This window comes from Equus caballus, chromosome 9 (genome assembly GCF_041296265.1).
Source record: "Equus caballus isolate H_3958 breed thoroughbred chromosome 9, TB-T2T, whole genome shotgun sequence".
Lineage (NCBI taxonomy): Eukaryota > Metazoa > Chordata > Mammalia > Perissodactyla > Equidae > Equus > Equus caballus.
In genome coordinates this window covers 87,209,289-87,226,003 of record NC_091692.1, presented here as the reverse complement: position 1 = coordinate 87,226,003, position 16,715 = coordinate 87,209,289, and the positions used below count along the sequence as shown (strand labels likewise).

The window sequence follows — 16,715 nt, the reverse complement described above, 5'->3', positions numbered from 1 at the left end:
TGTCTAGATGTCTCCAGCTGGATGATCCACAAGCACCAAAAACTCAACTTGCCCAAAATCAAATTCATTGTCGTCATCCCCTGCTTACTAGCTTCTCTTCCTGCATTGACCCAATTAAGATGGTAAAAACCTGAGTGTCGTCCTTAATGACTTCCCTCTCCCAAATGCCCCCTACACCCATTTCACAATAAAATAAGTCCTGCAGCCTAATCACACCTGGATTTCTTTTCTTTTCTTTTCTTTTCTTTTTTTTGAGGAAGATTAGCCCTGAGCTAACTGCTGCCAATCCTCCTCTTTTTGCTGAGGAAGACTGGCCCTGAGCTAACATCCGTGCCCATCTTCCTCTACTTTATATGTGGGACGCCTACCACAGCATGGCTTTGCCAAGCGGTGCCATGTCTGCACCCAGGATCCGAACCAGTGAACCCCGTGCCGCCAAAGTGGAACGTGTGCACTTAACCGCTGCGCCACCAGGACGGCCCCCACACCTGGATTTCTGAAACATTGTGGCCACTGAGGGCTTAGAATCCATGATCAGCATATACTTTAGTTTGCTGTTTCTGTGTCAAAAGTTAGGGCACTGAAACTGTGTAATTATGAGCCTATACCCATCTCCTCCAACCAAATCTTATTTTTAATGAAAAAAAATGCTATGCATTTGACACAAGAAACAGCCACATAAAGAATCCTTTTATTTTGGTTGTTAAATTATAAAATCATCATCCTCTATGTCATACAATGTCACTAGTATAGATGCTCAAAGATTAACAGGAATTTAGAATTTAGACTCAGGGGAAATTTGGTATACTTGCTAACCAAACAAAGATTACGTGTTTCATCAAGTTTCTCTTCCCTTCCTGGCTGTCAGGAAGAATGAAATAAAATTTAATATTCCACTGCCATAATAGCCCTTGTGCTAATGCTAGTACACACACGTGCAAAGCATTTATTAAGATGCCACCACATCTTTCCCTGAACTTCCCAATTATCAGTAGTTACCCTATTTCCCTCCCTTGTTAACTCAGGCCTCAACTATTTAAATCTTTGAAACACTTTCTCTCCACTTCACTCCATCTTCTACCTCCCACCACGCTTGTCTTTCAGATACACAGATCTGACCCACCCTTCCCTGATTAAACGTCTTAAACATCTGCACATTGCACACAGCCAGAGCTCTGTAGCTCAGCATTCATCAGACCCCTTGCTCTCCAGTCCCACAGCCTCACCACCTGGGTCATTGGAAAACTCTAAACACACTGGTCACTCTCATTCTTCTGATGCTTTGCTCGTGCTCCCCAGTCTTCCCTCCCTAAAAGCCTTTTCTTCAACCATCAAGACCTAACCCAAATGTCACCACTTTTGTGAAGCCTCTCTTGATTCCCTTTCCGATTTTCTAACTGATGGTTCTTCATAACTCTTTATAGGTCATAGCATATCATATAATAGTTCATCATTTGTATGTCCTACGCCCCCTCTAGATTATGCTCTCCTAGAAGATGGGGAAGATGTGTCTTTGGTCCTGTCAACTCCTGATGCCTACCACTTTGAAAGCTTGTTGAATGAATAAATAGCATGATGAAACCACGGAAGCAAAAAGACATGGGAGACAGACATGGGAGAGATTACTCACTGAAGTGATTAGAGTATCAGAGTGGACTTTAAATCCTAACTCTATCACTTACCAACTCACTGACCCCTGGGAAGTTGCATCTCTCTGAGCCTTAAATCTTCATGTGAAAAAAGAGAGATCTAAAGACCTCTTAGGTTTGTTCTGAGGAATGGAAATAAGATATTATATATAAAGTACCTAGAATTGTACCTAGCACATAGTCAGAGCTCAATACATTACTTGCACTAGTGTTATTAATAATAAATAAGAAAATTTAGACAGCAAGAGAGTAAGAGGTAGTGTTAGGAGAAGAAAGTGAGTCCAACATCATTCACTAAATGCATATTCATTGAGCACCAGCAGATGGAAGATGTTAAATGAATGAACTTCACTGTATAGAGGAAGGAGCAGATATAAAATCTCCGACCACTTCCATTAAGGTACCTTTTAACATAAAGCGATTCACTAGCTGAAGCAGAGGTAGAGAAATTAGGGATGCCCATGTAGGACATGAATAGCTGGACAGAGAACAGAGAGCAAGGGATGAATTCCCAAGGAGAAGCAACACGCCTGGTGATAGGTTGATTGATAAGGAGCGGAAGGAGTCGGAGATGGGGTTTTAGAGCACTGAGTTGCCAGAAGCAGCCTGGCACCCAGCAGAAGTGCCCTATATACATGAGCTACCAGCACAAGAGCTTTAGTGAGAGCTTGAAGCTCTAGATGTATACTTGGGAGTGATGTTGAAGCCGTGGGCAAGGATGAATTCTCCTTACCTACGTCCCAAATGGCATATCGTATACTCCATGCAAACCTTGGTAGTCACTAACCGAACTGAGCAGCATGGAACAGGTGCCAATTTCAGTTCTTGGCATCAGAGTAGACCCAGAGGGAAAGTGCTTCATAAAACCCTCCTTGAAGGGGAAGGGCATATGGGTGCCTCCCACAGCCAGAATATTGAGATAAATTCCAGTGGTGTGTTGCCTTGGCAGCAGTTGCCTAAGGAGAAAGAGGAATGATAAAAGAAGTGAAAAAATTGTACAGGAGCAATAAATCAAGCCCAATATTTGATGTTCATTGCAAAGTTTCCCAATAGAAAGAGTATTCTAGCAATGAATGTAATTTAAAAAAAAGTCTCCTGCTAATAGCCCTTTTCTTGAGCAAGTAAGCTTTAGAGGAATTATTGGCTACAGGAGGTGGGGAAGGGTGGTCATGGACACGATTACCAACATTGCTCAGCTAGTGGGGATCATGGGATTGATGCCATGTGACACTACGTTCTTTGTTTCCCTGCAGGGTGATGCCAATGACCATCCAGTTTTCCATCCTGATTATGCTGCACTCAGCTCTGGTCCTCATCACCACAGCAGAGGACTATAAGTGTTTGCCCCTCGTCCTCCGGAAAACTTGCTGTTGGATTAACGAGACTTATTTGGCCCGGAATGTCATCATCTTTGCATCCATCTTGATTAATTTCCTGGGAGCCATCCTAAATATTGTAAGCATTCCAAACCCACCAACCCTCCAGTATCTAGTGTGAAGTCAGCAATTAAGAGTTTATGGAGCCTGCAGCTTCTTGCATTGCCTTCCTTGGTACCAGTTATCTTCATGTGCCTGGTCCAGCCCCTAGCTGAGGGACAGAGAACAAAGATGTGGCTACGGTCAGAACTGTGCATTTTACTGGTGGCAAATTTTCTTTTTCCCAATGGGGGAGGTTATTTGCTCCAATGGAGCTCTAAATGCCCTTAAGTTTCTGTACCGTCAGTGGCCAATCAATTATAATCGCAGATAAGAGTTACGACTAAGTATCTACCTGCTATGTGCCATGCACTGAATGAGGAGCTGTTCGTGTTTTTCATATTGAATCCTCACATAAACCCCGTGAGGTAAGTCTCATTATCCCCACTTTATGGCTGAGGAAACTGAGGCTCAGAGACATGAAATAACTTGCTAATAAGGTCTGTCTGACTCCATGACTCATGCTCATTCTCATATGCTACGTCGTATCTCTGGGAGTGGGAGTGGGGAACATGGCAATAAATAGCTGTCATTTATTGAGCACCTACTGTGTGCTACAGGTAGGTATTACTGTTCCCATGTAATGGATGAGGAAACTGCATCTCAGGAAGGTTGAGCATCTTGCCTATGACTTTCTAAGAGTTCATATTGGATGTGACACATCGAACTCAGATGACACTCCAACTGCCATATTTATCATTGTTTTTAATTTGGTGATCCATGTTTTAATGATTTCTTTTTCTTTCTAGAATGGTAACATTGTAGCGATAGGCATTTTCTGTTTATATAAAAATAGTCTGTGTTATCCATGACTTAAGGATCTAGATTTTAGGGGTGGATTTATCTCATTCCAGGTTTTGAACTTGGCACATTGAGAGAGGCTAGTTGAGGCATCATCTGGTGTCTGAAACCATCATTGTGCCCTTTGGGCCTGAGGGAGGGTCTCCAGTTGCTCAGGAAGCTAAATTGTGGACTCCCACAATGGTCAGCATGTGCTCTGGAGGCTTATACTGCCTGAAATCCATCGTCTAAATTGGCCCGATAATGACTTAAGAGTCTACGCTGCTCAAAGTGCTCAAGCTCTGTGGTTGGCCTTGTAATAAGGGACTCTATGGGATAAAGAAAAGAGAAATCATAATATAATTTAAGTTCCTCATCTAGTGAATATTTTATAGATTATGGCAATTGAAAATGGAAGTACATAGAATCGTTGATCACGGCCTGTGAAGTTGTAGCCAGGACCTCAAGTCTTGAAGAATCAGATGTTTCTAGGGTGCAGGATTTGTAAATAAACCCCATGACTCTAGATCAAGGTTCCCTCTGGGGCCAGCTGTGCCACAGTGATGCAGTAGGAAGTTCAGAGGCTTTGGAGTCAGATAGACCTGCATTCAAATCTCAGCTCTACCACTCACCAGCTCAGTGACCCCAGACAAGTTACTTTACTTCTCAGAGTTTCATATTTTTCAGTTGTAAAATGGGGATAAAAATAGTAGCTACATCACAAGGTGGTTGTGAGGCCTTTTTGTACAAAGTGTCTGGCACAGAGGAGGCATTCAGGCAACGGTAACTATTCTTTTCTGAGCGCCACAAAATCTCCTGCAGCAATTTCTGGCCTCGGAAATGCCCACCAGTCCAACGCTAAGAGTCTTTCTGGAAAATGTGTGCGCCCTCAGATTCCTTGAATCCCCCCAGCTATTGATGTGGAGACAGGCTGTGAGCGCACCCCAGACCTTTTCTCCTGCCATCTGGCCCTCTCTTCTGAGCCCCAAAAGCACATATGAGTGACCCGTCGTGATGGGGCCAACAGAGCAGTCTTACCCTGGTTTCCTGCCTGGCTTGCAAATGCTTTTTCTGAGCCAGTGCTTTCTTTAAAATAAAAGAGGAGACCCCAGCTGGCACTTCCATCCTGAAGTCAAGCCCTGTCGAGGGCCTGGGCTGCCCCGGGCTTCCGCGGAAGCCCAGCAGTGATAGCTCACTACCCCATCTCCAGCACTCACACTGACTTTCTTGTTCCTGTGTTTTTTTGTTTTTTGTTGTTGTTCTTTTTTTTTTAATTCGCAGCTGTGGTGTGATTTTGACAAGTCGATACCCTTGAAGAACCTGACTTTCAATTCCTCAGCTGTGTTTACAGATATCTGCTCCTACCCAGAGGTATTTATTCACGAGCTCCCTTTGGTGAGACTTGGGCCCAGACATTTCCACCAGCTCCACATAAGCAGGACTGGCTGAAGGGCCTTAGAGAACGCTCCAGGCCTCTCTTCCTTCTCCTTCCTCTTCCTCTTCCTCCTTCCTCTCTTCTTCTTCTCCTGTGCTGTCTTTCCTTCTCTCCTTGCGTCTTCTGCGCTTCCCTGCTCTGTCCTGCTCGTTTCTCTACCTCCCTTTCCATTTCTATACTTTCCCTGTTTCTCTCTCCCTTCTTCTTCTCTCTCTTTTTCTTCCTTCTTCATTTTTTCCTCTATCTCTTTTCTTCTTTCCCTTTGTCTCCCCCTTCCCTACACATTTCCCTTAACTCATCTTAAAATTCTGTAGCAGAGGGGCTGGCCCTGTGGCCAAGTGGTTCAAGTTCCATGTGCTCCGCTTTGGCAGCCCGGGGTTTGCAGGGTTGGATCCCAGGTGCAGACCTACTCCACTCATCAGCCATGCTGTGGAGGCATCTCACAGACAAAGTGGAGGAAGAATGGCACAGATGTTAGCTCAGGGCTAATCTTCCTCAAGGAAAAAAAAAACAGAGAGAGGAGGATTGGCAATGGATGTTAGCTCAGGGCAAATCTTTCTCACACACACACACACAAATTCTATAGCAGAATGTGCCATTGTCTCCAGTATAGGGCAGAGAGCAGACTCATCGCTCAAGCAGTGTTTGCTACATTGATAAAGGAAGGATGGAAAGAAGGAAGGAAGGAAGGAAGGGGAGAGAGAAGGAAGGAAGCTGGTGAGTCACAAATGCAGAAAACCACAACTAAACTTAAATCAAAGTGGTATAGAAAGTGTGCAGAGCACCACAGGATTCAGGGCTGTCCCAACAGGACACCCACCATCATAATGTAAGTCTGACCCTAACTCTGACCCTCTCTTGGCCACAGAGCCACTGGTCTGGCCCTGGGCCTTGAGGGTCAGCCTAAGATGCTGGGGAAAGTTGAATCTTAGGCTTGACTAGCCACGGCCCAGACCGTTGCATACCGAGACAGAAGTTCTGGGTCAAGAGGGAGGACAGCTGTGGTGTTCCAGCGGACCCCAGCCAACCCCATACCCTGAGGACTCTCGTTAGACTCTTGTTCTCCAAGACCCCCTCCAACATTTGGGTGGAAGAAAGGCTCTCTGTTGTCTCGTCTGGGCCCCAGAATTGGTCTGAGAAATGTTCTGAAATGGAGAGAAAGCCTCACCCTCCACCTCAGGTATAGAGCATCTACTTGATATGCATAACATCATTAAATCCTCAAGATGTCCAGGGTAGAAGCTGTGACCATCTCCATTTTATAGATAATGAAGCTAAGGCTCAGAAAGTGACTTGCTCAGTGCCATTCTGCCTGACTTCCATTCTTCGTCACTTCTCTTCGTCCTTCCTTCTTTCTGTCCTTCTCATCTTAATTCAGTTGTGAAGATTTGGTACTGCAATTCAAACCATATCTGGCTTATTCTTGAGCCCACACTTCTGAAGCCAGGCTCAGCCCCTAGGGAGGAATAGGCTCTTCTTAAGGAAGTCCAGGGCTGGACGGGACTAGCCCTCATTTGGGGCCTGCATGGGGCAGACCACATGCTCTGAGACTTCCTCCCACTCACCAAGGACCAAGGGAGCTCTGGTTTCGTAGACTCTGAGACTCTGTGCAGAGTCTTAGCAACAACCTGAAGCACCCTGGGAACTTCATGGCTTGGAGGGCATGAGGAGTGTCCCAAGGGGCATAAGTTGGCCAAAAATCAGGTATTTAGCGCTAGACCAAAGCTGGATTTCATCCCTAACTGAGTCTCTTCACTTCTAGCGATGGAATCTTGGATCAGTTCTTACTTTCTCTGAACCTCAGCTTCCTCATCTGTAACATGGGAAAATAATACCTTCTTCACAGGGTTATTGTGGAGTTAAGGAATATCATGTTCTCCTGGTGCCTGCCTAGATGAGTTAGAAATTTTGAGTTTCTAACATGTCATCTGACATGAAGGTAGTCTTCACAAACTATTCATCTAGACCCCCATGTCACTCTAAATCAAAACTATATGCCCTTGACCCCAACCCTGAGCTCCCAAACTCAGGACTACTCCTGGACTTGCCAATCCTAAGAAAGTGGTGGGTAAGCTTTTTGATCACCTAGCTTCATCTCTCTGCCTCAGTTTTCTTATCTGTAAAATAGGGGTCAAAGTCATACCTTCTTCATGGGTGGTTGTGAGGATTAAGTGAATTAATCCATGTAAAGTGTTTAGAGTGACACCTGGCACAAAGTATCTGCTCATTAAATGTCAGCCATGATTTGTTTATTATTTCCAGTAAAAAGGTTTGAGCCTGCACTGTCAATATATGGTTATCTATAAGTTACATACCTGTACCACTGTGGTAATGTGTCATGTACATTATGAAACATACTCAAAAATAGAAATATTAAAAACTGAGATAACGTAAATGAACCAGAGTTTTAATATTTTCCTCCCACAACCAAAGGGTCGTCTTGCCAAGGGGCTGGCAAATTGTGGCCACAAGCCAAATTCCACCTGCCACCTGTTTTGTAAATACAGTTTTCTTGGGGCACAACCACACCCATTTATTACAAATTGTCTATGGCTGCTTTTAGAGCACAACAGCAGAGATGAGTAGCTACAACAGAGAGGGTGTGGCCCATTAAGCCCAAAGTGTTTACTATATGGCCCTTTATAGTTTGGCAACTCCTGAGATCCCCCAGATGCAGGAATCCCACTGGCCTAAGAGGATGAGGATCTGGACGCTTTCTAGCACCAGCTACTACAACAACCTGATTTGACCCACCATTCGCCATCCTGATGCAAACGGCTATGCTTCTCTACCTAAGGATTTGTCTACTAAACTAGAAGGAGTCAGACATTTAGACCTAAAAGGCTTAATCTGCACAGCCCCCCATCACTCACAAGTGTCCCCAAGCAAATCACTTCATCTCTCTGAGCCGTGTTTTCCTCATCTGTGTACCTGACCTCTCTCCCTCACCCCATGAGAAACGATGCTCAGTCCAAAAGGATGCTGTGAAACTGGCTGATGTGATATAAACCTAAGAGGCTGTTGTAATAGACGGTGTAAAGTATAATTTGGTTCTGAATTGGAGCTGGCCAATTACTAAAAAAGAGTGAAGAGACAGGAAATGACAGTGAAGAAAGCCACATTCTAACTATGAATTGAGAAGTGGTCTAGGGAGGGAGGAGACGTAGGTTGGTAAAATGAATGCAAATCACATGCACCAACTCCCAGGATCAGTATCTCAAACACCCGAACATGGTTCTCCGGAGGCTCAGTGAGAAGACTTTCCTTTTAGAATCAAGCCCCTTTATTATATGCTCTGGCACATTTGAGTAAATAGTTAACTATATTATCAGGGCTTGCTATAGTTTTAAAGGGCCCCTGAGAGCCAAAGAAAAAAGGTTTGTTTCCACTGGAGTAGCAGAGCCAAGATTTACCTGCCCGCCTGAAATAACTAAAAACAAACAAACAAATATGTGAAACAGTCATTTTCAAGACATTGGGCATCAATGAAGGACAGTGATCTCTGAAAAGGAAGCAAATGCAGTGGCCCCTAGGATTGCCTGAGCTCTATGGTTGCTGTGAGAGAGTCTTCAGAATGTGGCTGGGGTTGGGGGAAGCCCGGTGGAACCTAGAGGACTCCCTGATTTGAGAAGACAGAGCTGAGAACCTGGGGAGACTAAGGCGGCCATAGTTTGCAAGACGCACTAACAGAGAGAAGCCAGAAACCCACAGGGCTGCAGAGGCTTCTGTCTCTGTGAGGAAACTGATGCTGGGAAAGAACTGTCTGGAAGGATTAGTGCCTGGTGCTCACACGGGGCTGCAAAGAGTGTTTTTCTCACCAGCCAGAATGGAAAACATCCTAATCCATGGGGCATTAGGTAGTCAGAAGGATCTTGCGTCAGTGATACAGTAATTACCCCTAGACGATATGCCGCTCTGGTTCTTCCTAAAAAATTTTAAAAGTAAGACTGAAAGTCTAAAAAGGCTTTTCTTCTTCTTCTTTTTTTTTAAGCTCAAAACATTTACTTTTTTGTGTTACAAAAACAAAAGTAAGTCCAAGCAGATAATGAAATAAACATGTAGGGCAATCTATCTTGAAGTGGGATAAATTACTCTAAAAGAAATGAATCCTGCATAGTTTTCCTTTCTAGTCAAGCATCTTGTTGTTTAATAAACTTCTTGTTTGAAAAAATGCAAAATTTTTATATTAGAATATATTTTAAAATGTATATTTCTATATTAGAAAAGAATGAATGTTCATACCAGCTTTATATGTAATAGCCAAAAATTGGAAACAATCCACGTGTCTATCCTCTGGGAACAAATTTAATTTCTGGAAGTCACCAAAGATGTGTGTTCTGGTTGGACATCACTGTTTAGGAATCAAATACAGAGAGACTGTTTTTCAAAAACGATCTCTCATGATGATCTACAAAGATGTGAGCTCAGTCGTTGAAAAAGAATGATCAAGATAAGCAGATAGGGGCTGGCCCCGTGGCCGAGTGGTTAGGTTCGTGTTCCTGGGGTTTTGCCGGTTCGAGTCCTGGGCACAGACATGGCACCGCTCATTGGGCCATGCTGGGGCGGCGTCCCGCATGCCATGGCTGGAAGGACCCACAACTAAGAATATACAACTATGTACTGGGGGGCTTTGGGGAGAAAAAGGAAAAAAATAAAATCTTTAAAAAAAAAAAAAAAGATAAGCAGATAGTTCCCCAAGGTGACTGTGTTGTATTGACGAATAAGCACCATCAAGATAAGCATCATTCTTATATTTTTAAAAATATTGTGTAGTGATGCCTTTCCATAAGAAAGAGCTATTTGTATGCTCACTGATTAGGCTTTGCTTCATAGTTTTACTGTGATAGTCGTCATTTGGGGACCCTGCTAACATAGATGTGTCTTCCTGGGAATTATTATGAGGTTAAAGTATTAACTGAGGATACAGTTGCTTCTAGGAAACATCTAAAATAGTCCATCCACCCCCAAAACAAGCTAGATATAAACATCACTTCTACATGTGGAATTTAAATTCAGTTTTGACAGATCTAAACTAGTAACTATAATGAACTAGGGAGCATTCACCCTTTTTCCTCTAATATGAAAACAAAGCCCAATCTTAGACTAAGCCAAAGCACAGTAAGATTGTCCCAGAGCACCAAACACATAAAAAAAAGGCCCCTTTCCCCTACCTAACAGTGAAAAGCTTGAAAAGTAGGCTGGTTACCTTTACCCAGCACCTATGGCGAGCCCAGGTTCATGACACCCTTATTCGTGGACCAGGTGGGGAGTCAAGGCTCAGGAAGAAGGAGAGCAGCCTCTGTCCTTGGCCTGTGTGTACACCACACTGCCGTATGCGCGTCTCATTGCTAAGAATTAGGTTTTGTGTGAATCAGGAAGTTTGGATTCTTTCTTTGAACAACAGTGACTTCTGAAAATCATGTGTCTGCTCTCTTTTCTCCTTGTTCTGAGTTCATAACGCCATGGGATTTTGTCAGCAACCAAATGGACGCAGACAGTCCAGTCTGCATGACGTGTGTGGGTAGATGCCCAAGCCCTTCTCCAAGTTATCCTTGTGTAAAATGCTTCCTCCTCTTCCTCTTCTAAGAGGAGAATGTGTGCATGTTGCTGAGGCCATTTATGATACATTACAACAATGTCCTGACATCAGTATGGTGCCTTCCAACCTAGAAAATTCTTGGTTCCTAGTGGGTCCTGAATCAACAATTGTAGAATAACAAATGCATGGTTTCGTTTGTAAAATGCTTATTTTATGCAAACAGAGTCAGATATCCCTCCCCATAACACTTTGTCATGACGTGGGACTCCAATATTTTTCGGTACAGACTTAGAAGAAATTGTTTTATTTGTAATTTCCTAAGTCAATATATTATCTGAGAGAAGAAAACCTTGGGTATTCAGAAGCAGAGAAGTGTTATATATACTTCCCTCTTCTGTAAAATGAGCATAAGAATAGTACCTGTCTTTGAATTTTTGTAAGAATGAAATAAGAGGAAGCACATAAAGTCATTCATAAAGTACCTTGCACAGAATATGTGCTCAAGAAATATTTAGTTATTATTATTGCTTCTGCCTTCCACCAACTGACCCCTGAGGCATGGGCATCCTCACCCCATTTGATCCCCCCGTCTCACCTAGAGTTCTTCTAACGTACAGACCTGGGCTTCCTCACATCTCCACATCTTCCGTATCTGTCCATCTTCTCCCAACCACATTTCAGCCTGGCTACTGAAATGTCTCTGGCCTCTTTTTCCTAACTTGGCTACCAAAGTGCTCATGCCCATTGCAGCATTTCTATTTTTCCTGGTCAAAACTGATGTGTCGTTATTGGGTCTCTTTTTCCCTTAGAAGGCACAGCTTGTCTGTTTCCTTTACCAAAGATTGCTGGAAACTTTGCCCAGTATCTAACGTGTCTCATACACATCCTGGCATTATTATTTTTCATCATCAAAAGATCTAGGAAGAAGCAGAGAACCCCATTACTGTATGGGATACAGAGGTCTTGGGAATACACGGAGTCATTCCAAATCAGTGCATTCAACTCATTGTCTCATTTAATATTGCATGTTACAATTGGATTAAAGGGCATTGCAGAAGGAAATAATTCACTTGAAAGCCATGTCATGTCTGTGTACACACTTTGCATCGTTCTCATTATAGTGTATATAAAATTTTATGTCCTGCTTTCCAGTCTTAAACTATTCTGAAAACATTTTCTGTGTTGCTTTTTAAAGACTCCTCTGAAAATATTTGTCTCTGGAGATTTTTATTTTCAGAGCTATCTATTTGTTCACTACCGTGTCCTAATTCTCGCCCTCAGACACCCAACCATCCCTAAGCAATGTTCTCGTTTCTCTTCCTCCACAGCCCCTCAAACATGCTAGTCCCTAAACTTTAGTCTCTGTATCTCCTGTCTTTATCTTTCATGTTCTGCTTGAGTGGTCTCTTCTAAAGCTGTCAGTTCAGCTGAACAATGTTAAATGTGTGCCTTTGGACCCCATGCATCTTCTGAATCTCAGCCTGGTGTCTGTAGTTGTTCAGCAGATGCCCTTAGTGAATCACTCCTTCAATGCCTGAAACTTGAAAAGCCTAAAACTGAATTCATTCCTTTTCCTCTATCCTTTTTCTGTAGTTTTTTTTCTTAGTTAATAGATTAATCCATGCTGGAAATCTTAGTGCCGTTTCTGACTCCACTGTCTTCCTCACCTCCACATAAAACTAGACAAGGTTGTCCAACCCCTTATCTCTTGCTGTCTGTTGGTTAGGTCCCCAGTCTTGTCTTTAGGTCTTCAACTTTCCTTCATTAATTACAATCTATCCTGTACTTTCCCACAGCACAATTTGTTTGTAATTAGATGAGTAAAATGAATCCATTATGAACCCACCATGGCTCCTTGTGGACTGTAGAGTGCAGACTTCTCAGCAGGACATATGAGAGTCTTTGCTATGTAGCTTTGCCTCCTATCTCTGCCCTACCACACTGAGGAAGCCCTTATACTTAGAATCCATTCAGAGGACACTCTAGGAGCTGAGGGCCTGCTAAAATCCTGGAGTGACTTAAAGGAACACAGACACTATTTGTCAATTGTTAGAAATTTAGTAATTGTGTTGGGTCCAGCATCCTCCCAAGTTATAGGAAACATGCAGTTGGTGGGTCCAGACCCAGCGAAAAGAGAGAGATTTTCACAAAGCTTTCACAAAGGCATAATATTCCTGTAGCTTCCTGTTCTTCTCCATTTCTTGGTCCCCTCCCTACTATTCATTTAAGGTACAGAAGAGGCAGAAGAGAAGCTCCTGACGTTATTTGTCCAGGGGCGTCCTTCCTTTGATGTCCCATGGTTATAGAATCACCGTAAGGTCCAACTTTATACGTGAAAGTAGAGATTTACCTAAACCTTGCAAGGCAGTGAGTGGGTGACTCATTTCAATGGAATGGAGGATGGTGGCGGAGATGGCAAGAGCATACTAACACAATTGGTTGAGGCAACAAAAAGAAAGACCATCAATCCATTGTGCAAATGTATGACTGTATTTAGCTATTATACTTTCAGAAGTCTTGGTAGAGAAAGGAGGAGGGCAGCACAGTGAAACTTATCTGCTGCCTATGTTGCTAGTTCTCCTCATGATTAATTAGATGATTCTCTAATATACTCAAGGAATTCATTCTCCAAGAGATTTGTTCCTTTATACCTTTGAGTCCATGCCATTCTCTCTCCCAGAATGTTCTTTCCTTTCCATTTTCTGTTGTGTCAAATCCTACCCATCCTTCAGGTCCAGTTCAAACTCACCTCTCCTGTAAATCCTTCTCCAAATTTGTGTTCCTTCTGCCTCTGTACTCCCATCACATTTGGTCCAATTGCTGGCAGAGCACTTTCCACAGTGTATTCCTGTTGGAGTTTCCATGTCTGCCTCACGTTTTAGACCACAGCCTCCTTTAGGTCTGAGCCATCTCTTTTTCCCCGTTCAATTCCAACGCCCTAGCACCATGCCTTGTTTCAGTAGGCACTCAATAAACCCTTTGTACACTTTTTAAGTTTAGCTCTTGTGCCCTCATAAGTTTTTGCTCAAAAGCACAATCATTTTGACAGCTTTTGATCTAACACGTGATTCACAATTTGCATTGACAAAACCATGCACAGCAGTTCATTGTGATGCAGATAGCAATGAAACAAGACCTCTCAGATCTTTCCTCTATTTGTTAAAATGATGACATCAAGGCATCAAGATGAATTATCTAAAAATCTTGCCAAGGGGAGATCTTAAAGGAGAGTTGAAGAAAGCTTATCATCCATTTGAGACAAGGACATAGTTGGATTTATTAGGAAAGGAAGAGACAGAAGTAAAGGATGCCTAGACACTGAGGTCATTAGGGGCAGAGGCAGGGCTTTACTCATTTCTGTGTCTACCCGGTGCACCATAAAGACATGAGGGCTTCACCCTCAGTGGGAACTCAGTCAAGGTGCTATCCACATTTGTTGATATTGCTATTTGTTGAAAGTTACATTAATGGCTCAGTTTGGCTTAAGAAGTCAATAAACATGTCTTCAGTAGTTTGTCAGGGATTTCTAGAATTTCTTACTGATCTCTTCTTCCCACACAGAAATTGTCTCTTCATGTAATAAGACAGTGAAAACAACTGGTTGTTACAAAGAGTCATGCATGACAAGGCTAGAATGGATTTTAGAAATTATCAAGCACAGTATGCCCACTAGAGTCACATTTACACAGACAGGCTGTATCCAGGTGTCCTAGGGGCTGTTTTCTAGTTGCAAGAACTTGAACAATTTACTTAAAACCTATGAGCCTCAGTTTCTTCATCTGTAAAATGAGAATTATGATTCCTTATTTTGAAAATTACAAGAGAAAAAGTATATAAGCATCAACGTACTGCCACCGAAAGGGCCTTTAATAATGTAAGTTTTATTCTTTTTTCCCACCACATAGTCAGAATCCAAACTTACCATCCAGAATGATATATTGGGATACTTCTGTAAGGGAAATAGGCTAAGAAGCTTCCTACAGAAGGCTGAAATCTGGCTGGGTGGAGTGACACACAGGGTCCACTCCAATATTCCAGCCTTTGAGTGCTTCCAAACTGGATTTTAGAATAGCTACTTCTGATACAGGGTGATAGATATTACGCTGGGCTGTGAATGGTGCAATGGAGGAATGAGGCAATATCCAGAAGCCTGGAGATATGCACAAAGGCTTCTCAGAAGAGAGGACACCTGAGCTAACATTCATCACAGGAGTAAGGCTTAGTCACATGGATGAGATGTGAGCAACCAGACACTGGGGGTGCAAAGCTTAGAGACACGGGACTCAGTGATGGGAGTCAGCAAGTAGAGAGTGAGGCTTGGAACATGTTAGGGTTTGGAAAGTGAAAGAAACCTGATATATGATGGCCTTGTGAGCTTTCTATTCAGAAAGGAGAACATAATTTGAAGGAATGGAGAGCAATGAAAAGACTTCAAGTTAAGGAGTAACATGATCAGATCTGTGTTTTACAAATACTGGGTAGAGAATGATAGTGTTTGTTCGGTGGAGATTGGGGGCTGAAAGCAGGCAGAGCTGCCAGAAAACTATTCCGAAACTGTAGATGAGAACTAAAACAGAAACAAGGTGGAAAGAGAAAGCTGGAAGGATGGGAGAGCTGTTAAGGAAGTAGAATCTCCAGCTTAGGAGGACCTGGCTGTGGAATGTGGGGAGGAGGAAGGCAACAAGGATGAGACCAAGGTTTCTGACTTGAAGAATGGTGTCAGTCACTCCCCCCAAAATAAGGAACAGAGGTTTGGGAGGTGGTAAGGCAAGGATGAGTTCATTTGGGGATCTGTTGAATTTGAGGATGGCCTGAGACCACCAAGTGGAGATGCACAGCAAGCATCTGTATAAGGAGACCTATCCACGTCCATGACGAGGAGAATGACCCTCCCACATTCCTGTTGAATCTGACCACCTCCATTCTCTGTTTCCAGTACTTTGTCTTCACTGGGGTGCTGGCCATGGTGACCTGTGCGGTTTTCCTCCGACTGAACTCTGTCCTGAAGCTGGCCGTGCTGCTGATCATGATCGCCATCTACGCCCTGCTGACCGAGACCATCTATGCAGGTCTCTTTCTGCGCTACGACAACCTGAACCACAGTGGAGAGTAAGTGCCCACTGTGGCATGTTCGAAAGTGCTCGACTTTCCACAGGGAGTGAGGGATGTAGAGTTATTGAAACTTGGAGACTAACTGGATACTGACTTAGAGTTCTCAACTCAGGTACTCTCTTGTTTACAAGTCTAGGTGAAATCCCTAGTTTTCAGTTTTATCATTTATGTTAATGACACCTTAACTAACTAATTAAAGTTTGGACTAAATAGTAACTAAATAATAGCCCAGGTCACCTCCAAACCTAATAACGCATAATTCCTTTAACAGCTCCAAGACTTGTAGGGTCTCCTTACAATTTGGCTGTAACGATATTAATAATAGCAACCACTGTGCTTTGAGAACTTACTATATCCTTGAATTTTATTATTTTTGAAATACAGAAAAATACAAAAAAATAATGTCTGAAGCCTAGATTTCTTAGAGAACAGAGCCTGAGGCAAGGCTGAAGGGCTCATGCAACTCCAGGGCAGTGAAAGGAAGGGAAAATGTAAACTGATGCCATGTTATGCTGGCCACGTGAGTGGGGAAGAGATTGAGCTGGTACCTTGGAAGATCCACTCAATGGAAATGCCTCTGGATGGGCCATAAGGTGGGCAAAGGTGTCTCAGAACAGAGGAAGGGAGAGGAATTTGTCTGCTGGCTCCTTCCCTCTCCCGTCTCCCTTAGTCACGGTTGACTCTGGATGGACTTCTTGATGATATCATTTGGCCTCTTCTGCAGC

General features: G+C 43.2%; 1 protein-coding gene across 4 annotated transcripts in view; it reads left to right on the top strand.

Moving 5' to 3' along the window:
• The window catches only part of ADCY8 (adenylate cyclase 8), a 217,675-nt gene that overhangs the window by 163,499 nt on the left and 37,461 nt on the right, over positions 1-16,715 (top strand). For 2 of the 4 annotated variants that reach the window (XM_001916500.6, XM_023648979.2), the window contains 3 exons: positions 2,903-3,104; positions 5,186-5,275; positions 15,815-15,987. In XM_001916500.6, coding sequence (XP_001916535.1) covers positions 2,903-3,104; positions 5,186-5,275; positions 15,815-15,987 — 465 coding nt within the window. The remainder of the gene's footprint in view (positions 1-2,902; positions 3,105-5,185; positions 5,276-15,814; positions 15,988-16,715) is intronic. The other 2 variants (XM_023648978.2, XM_070221828.1) reach the window with 1 other exon arrangement.